The following is a 6,562-nucleotide window of genomic DNA, read 5'->3' as shown; positions in this document are numbered from 1 at the left end:
TGCCTATCGAATCCTCTTAACTGTACCTGTGACTGTAGCTTCGGCAGAAAGAAGTTTCTCAAAATTGAAGTTGTTGAAGAACTATTTGAGATCAACTATGTCACAAGAAAGGTTAAATGGATTGGCTATGTGCACCATCGAGAGCGATATCTTGGACACTATTGATCTCAATACCGTCCTTGATGATTTTGCATCAAGAAATGCCCGAAGAACTATATTTTTATGAGAAGCAATGTATATTATGGAGTTCTATCTTCCTTAAGGTAATCTTATTAGTTTTAGTCTTTATTGTTCTTCGATAATTATCAAACATGTTGAATTAAAAATATATTACTAGATTTGTTTTTGCAAGAAAAAATAGCGCTTATATATATTATAAAATTTATATATAGTTTAGAGGGCCCTCGTGACGAGTTCGCCAGAGGACCCTTAAAAACTTAGGACCGGCACTGGCTCCTGCCGATGGTTGTCGCTCGTGGGTCATGTGTCCTCTAGCCATCTTCTTCGCTGGCAGGGATGGGAGGATGGGTCTTCATCCTCCCCATGGTGCTTCGGGTTGCCGCCATCCCACGGCGACTGCCACTACCATGGGTCATCCCGAATCATCGTCGTCGAGTGTTGTTGGGGCCCTCGGCTCCCCTCTCCCCCCTGATCGTCTTTTTGTCATCGCGGTCGCCCCTGGTCATCTTTGGGTCATCATGATACCGGTCGCTGGCCTACGGATGTTCCCCATCGTCGTCGCCGTGGATCGCTCGCTGCCATCCTATCAATTTGGTTCTCATCCAGGCCTGGCGGTCGGTTGCGTGGAGTTGGTTTTGGGGCCTTAGCGAAAGCTTTACTCGGCATTCGTCGGTGCCGACAACGTTACGTTCCTTAGAGCACCTCACTAGGGGCGTTGTTGCGGCCACCAAATCCATTTGGTTTTGCCAGGTAAAGACTTGGTCTGCTCCTCGGTGGATAGACAAGTGATGGCGCTCCCCCTTGGAGGTATCGTTCTGCATGACATTCTCGCTGTACCTCTGCTGGCTCCGGGTTGTTAGGCAATCGGTGATGTGCGTGTGTTATTGGTGTCCTTATTTCCTATAGGTTTTAGTCGTCTTAGGTTGTGTTTAGTGTGGTGGTGGTGCTATGATTTTCTTTTTTCTGTTGTTGGTCTAAGGTGGTGGTTCTTGTAGCCCTGCGCTTTGAGATCTCTCCTGAAGTTGCATTGCAATTCTCTTATTCTTAATGAAAAACGTGCTATGCACGTATTAAAAAAAAGTCAAGATATTGGTACCCTTGGATTTCAGAGCAAAACACCTACCTTTACAGTTTACACATACATGTCGAAACGAATTCTGGAAGGAAAACGTGCAGATCGATGAGCTAACGATACAGAGAAGTCAGTGATCAATTCTTTTCCTAGCTAGAGTGCACGCTCAGGAATTGGATGGCCAATTGTTGATCCGAGACAGTACAGATGATTAACAAAAACAGAATTTTGTTGACCTGTAAATCACTTATACCATAATAAAGCTTAACATTCACATGCATACAAGAGACGCTAGTCTTTAGGACTATCACAGAGATATAGATGACCACACTCTACTAGCTAGAGACCAAAGCTCTGCAAACTAGGGCCCTTTCTAGCCATCTAACACGGGCAACAGGACACAGAGGACACGACACAAACGAAGACATGGATCGCAGGGCACCTGAACAAAAATTTTTAACAGACTACGTACGCATGCGAGCAGAGCTGCACTGCATGCCTATAGAGCGCTTATACTGTATGGGGAACCAACGAAGGAGAAGACGGCCGGCCGCGTGCACTCTCACATGAGCTGCGCGCCGCCGTGCAGCAGCCCGCCTGCCTGTGGCGCCGGCGCCGCCGCCGCAGAGAACTCCGGCCACATTGCACCCGCTCCGACGCCGGGGAGCATCTTCCACGTGTCCACGCTGTCGCTGTCCAGCAGCCCGGCAGGCCAGAACAGCCCCGACGACGCCCCGCCGGCGTGGCCACCGCCGCCTCCCCTGATGAGCCCGAGGCCCTGCATCTGCACGCCCGCATCGCCAGCGCCGCCCACGGCCCCGCCTGGTACCGGCAGCCCGAGGCCGAGGTCGAACAACCCCGCGCCGCGGCCCTCCAGCATCGGCGCCGCGGGGCCGTCGAGCAGCGGCGCGGCGGCGCCGAGCGCGAACAGCGAGCCGAGGAGGCCACCCGCCTGCGACGACGACGAGGACGGCATCGGAGGATGCGCGCCGCCGCCGCCGCCGAGGCCGAGGCCGAAGACCGGGGCGCGCCTGGCCGCCGCCGGCTGTTGCTGGTGGTGATGGTGGTGATGCGCGAGGCGCGGGCGCTTGCGCGTGGACCCGCCGATGGGGACGTTGCGTAGGGACCCGCCCAATGTCCAGTAGCGGCGGCAGGCGCGGCAGAAGTGCCGCGGCTGCGACGTGTTGTAGTTGTTGTAGTAGCAGAACTTGGTGTCGTGCGACGCGCACCGGGGGCACTGCTCCCCGCGCGCCGCGCCGCCGCCATTGCCGCCGCTGCTGCTCTTGTTCGCCTCGGCGGCGGCCGCCGCGGTGTCCTGCAGCTGCTGGAGGTAGGCGGCCATGTCGGCCGCGGCGGCGGCGTTGGAGCCGGGCGTGGCCATCGCGGCCGGGAAATGGTGGACGTCGTTCTTGCAGCTGGGCGGCAGCGGCGCGAACGGCGGCACTGCCGGAGGCTGCAGCCGCGCCTGATGATGAGCGTGAGCCTCCATCACTTGGCCCGCCATTGGATGCCTGCCGCTGGAGAAGCTGGTGCACTGGGCCACTGGGGGACGAGGACGATCCTATCAGATGGTCGCTGTGCGTTTGTGCTTGTGCTTCTTGACTCTTGCTGTTCCGGGACGCCGGCCCAGTGGTGGTATATATACGCGCGTGCATGCTGCTGCTAGTTGCTGGTGGCTGCGGACAGGGACAGAGATTGAAGAAGACTGATGGGTACGGATGGTGACAGAAGGCTGACGGGTCCAGTACGTAGGGCGCAGCCAGGACAGTGGGCTCAGGCTGGTGGGGGTGCCACACCCACACCGGACCGCCGAGCAGTAGCTTTCCCTTGCATGCAGTCGCAGCCAAGGAATCCTAGCTGCTCAGTAGCTTCCTATCCTAGCAGAGATCACGCCTCCTGAATCCTGAACTGAGTGGACTCCTACGGTCTTATCCATCATCGATTGTGCGCCGTCCGATCAAACAAAACAATGCCAACAGGGAGAATGTCCTATCGCTCGCTATGGTCCAGTAGTGACGTTTCTTCTTATTGCAGCCTGCACTCATCACTCATCGATCAGGAGTCACACACTAGGTAGGTTCGTTCAACGGAGTGTTGATGATGTCAGTTGCCTGACTGAACAATCTGAGTCGACAGACTCCATTCGCTGATTGTACCTCGTCACGGTTTGTGATTGTCTAGCAGTTGCTGCTCGGGATCGCCGCGCCGTGTGGGGTTAATTCGGGCCGGGTTCACCTACCTCAGCTCCTTTGTAGAGGGGTGGCGGCGCGGCAAGAGGCCGGGCAATGGCGGCGCCTCCTGCCGCTGGATCGATCACATTGCAGATTTGCAGGAGGCTGGTCGTCGTCCGTTGTGGGCAGTAGGTGAGATCGTAGGGGCATGGCAACGGCGGCGGACGCTTTCGTGGCGGCGGCTCAGGGTCAGGGGCTTGTCCGTCGGAGGTGAGGGAGGTGCTGCTGGAGATAGCTAGCGGAGCTGCGGGCGGTTCCAGGGGCTGCTTGCTTGGAGGTTGGAACCCTGGACCAAGACCAAGCTTGGCCAAGGCTGAAACTGAAACTAAGGTCAGTTTCAATAAGGTTCCATAGAAATTTCATAAACATTAAATTTATTATCACGTCAGCAAAATTGCTGACTTAGTAAGGTTATTATGAGAAAAAATTTCATCAGATGAGAGAGGAGTTTCATCAGATGAGACCCAACAGGCACATTACAAGTTTTCAGTCTTCGTAATAGTACCCCGCCTAGTGCAAGAGGGTGTTGTACTTTGACGAATGGTTCGAAGAACAAGAATGGATGTGGTTCATCGTTCACGGTTGTATCTCAACCAATCAAGGTCATAGAGACGACGAAAGAACATAGCCCGGGTTTGGTTACTCTTGCTTATTTTTAGCACCCGTCACATCGAATATTTAGATACTAATTAGGAGTATTAAATGTAGATTATTTACAAAACCCATTATACAAGTGGAGGCTAAACGACGAGACGAATCTATTAAGCCTAATTAGTCCATGATTTGACAATGTGTTGCTACAGTAAACATTTGCTAACGATGGATTAATTAAGCTTAATAGATTCATCTCGCCGTTTAGCCTCCACTTATATAATGAGTTTTGTAAATAGTCTACGTTTAATATTTCTAATTAGTATCTAAATATTCGATATGACACGTGGTAAAAATAAGCAAAGGAATCCAGCACCCATAATGAGCCACCATGGGATTCGGTTTCTATATGCGTCCTGGCCAGGTTCTTTGTAATGTTACTCAGCACTACTCAGTACATAGGACAGACTATAGCCTGTAGGTGCATGTGAATCGTATGGTACTAGTCCGTCCTCCAGGCACAGCGGGCGATGACGGACGACGTAACGAGAAGAGACGAGCCTGAAGGGTGCTGCAACCGAGGCGGCGCCCGGCCGGCCGGCAAACAGACACCTATCCAGATACCGATCGATCCCTACTCGCCCTGTGTGTCCTTGGGTCCTTGACCGACCCCATGCTGCATCGCAGGCGATGGAAGACCGCCGGACGATTCAGCCGACGCGTTGCTGTCACCGCCATGCACCCCGGACCAGCGACCACGACCGAGCATGGCCTCTTCTCCCACCTTGAGACGGGACCCGCAGGAGGCAGCAGGAGCCAGGAGGACCAGCAAGGAGAGGCCCGGGCAGAAACATGAGCCGCCGCAGCCTTTGACGCGCCCGGTCACATCTGGATTCTGGCGTGGCGGCCTACCGCCTACCCGGCCGGGCCCTCGCTTCGCTCCTGTCCCGCGCCACGCCGCGCCGTGACAAGGCCGGCATACGCGCCCGCCGGGCCGGCCGGCGCCGTCCCCGATGCATGCATGGCAGCCAACAGCAGCCTATCGGCTAGCGCACTACGTACACTGTAGGCGCCAATTCGGTCATCATCTCGATCGATCACGCATTCACGCCTGAGCAGGAGCAGCTGCTGCCTGACAAGGCGGCTAGCATTCCAACGCCATGCACGGGAAGGGATGGGATGGCCATGGCGGCATGGCGATGGCCCCCTCCTTTTGCATGGCAACGCCGACCGGTCGGCACGTAGCTGCGGCTACGCTAGCTACGGGTGCTAGCCGCCCTTGGCGCCTTGCGCTTGGACCCGCCTGGGCTGCGCCAATATGCCCGCCCGGCCCGCCGGCACGCGCTATGGCTTTCTTCTCGCATGCGATGCGAGGCAGGATTATTCGACCGGAGACCGACGTTGGACGGCGGAACTGGAGAGGCGTGGCGTGGCACGACGACCTGCCGACGGCCGCTCGGCAAGCCGGAGATGGCCAGGCGCCCAGGCTCAGCCGCTTACACACAATCATTTTCCGTCTGCCCGTATAGCCGTATCTTTTTGCGTTCCCGATAAGACATGTTCGCTTCAGCTTATTCAGCCGGCTTATCAGCTACTAAACAGTATTTTTCTCTTACAACAAATCAGCCGTTTCAACTTTTCAGCCGACTTATAAGCTGAAGCGAACAGGTTCCTCTCCAACTCGCGTGAATATATTTTTTTTATTACGAATTGTCCTTTTCCAACCTAGTATTAAAATTTAGCTGAAAGATTTATTTGGCCTCCGTAGCAGGTGCTTGGATCCAATACCAGATATTCAGATGCCTGCTGCATGAAAAACAGGTGCCACAAGCATTTCATCCGTTACTTTAGCAATCATTTGTATGGTCAACAACATGTCAGGTTAGCATCATAATAATTGTATAGTTGCACACCGGCCCACATGCATGCACTTTGACTGGCGAGCGTAAGCCTTACGTCGGCTTAATAGTCAAATGGGCCACGACGAGCCCCCTGCGCTCCTCCTGATGGGTCGGGAGTGGCTTATTTGGTTCAAAATAGTCTGAGCCTAAACTTGCACGCAAGGGCCCACGACGAGGCCCCCTGCTGGAGTATTTGGTTCAAATGGGCTGGGCCTAAACTGGCACGCAAGGGGCCCCACGACGAGACCGACCCATCAGCATCAGCGAGCGCGTGCCATCCATCCTTGCTTCTTCTTCCTTTCATCTCTCCTTTTCATATTTTATGATTCCTTCTGATTAATCTTCAACTATGTTTCCTCCTGCTTTGAGTACGTCTTAAACAAGAAACTGAAATTTCTCAAAATTCGGAGTTTACGGATCCACCGGAAAACTTAACAATTAATTGTTCCCTTTTAACCATTATAAGCATTTGTGTTCAGTTCAATTGTTCTATGGACTCGCTTTGAGAACTTCAGCGTCCGTTTAAATTGCAAGAATATTTACATGGATTTCATATGCAAGTTTTTAAATCAGGAAATTTCTCCAAA

The 6,562-nt window shown here is 53.7% G+C and overlaps 1 protein-coding gene across 1 annotated transcript; it reads right to left on the bottom strand.

Annotated features, from left to right (window-relative positions):
* Window positions 1–1,463: 1,463 nt before the first annotated feature.
* Window positions 1,464–2,887, bottom strand: LOC117836757 (uncharacterized). The gene has a single exon (XM_034716245.2). The coding sequence runs from the start codon at window positions 2,754–2,756 to the stop codon at window positions 1,815–1,817; it is 942 nt and encodes a 313-aa protein (XP_034572136.1). The 5' UTR covers window positions 2,757–2,887; the 3' UTR covers window positions 1,464–1,814.
* Between the last annotated feature and the right edge of the window lie 3,675 nt (window positions 2,888–6,562).

This window comes from Setaria viridis, chromosome 9 (genome assembly GCF_005286985.2).
Source record: "Setaria viridis chromosome 9, Setaria_viridis_v4.0, whole genome shotgun sequence".
Classification (NCBI taxonomy): domain Eukaryota; kingdom Viridiplantae; phylum Streptophyta; class Magnoliopsida; order Poales; family Poaceae; genus Setaria; species Setaria viridis.
Note: the sequence above shows the minus strand (reverse complement) of the source record. Positions and strands in the feature narration are given on the sequence as shown.

Bases quoted from the DNA above. Each gene is read 5' to 3' on its own strand.
- LOC117836757 (XM_034716245.2), bottom strand. From the start codon at position 2,756: ATGGCGGGCCAAGTGATGGAGGCTCACGCTCATCATCAGGCGCGGCTG.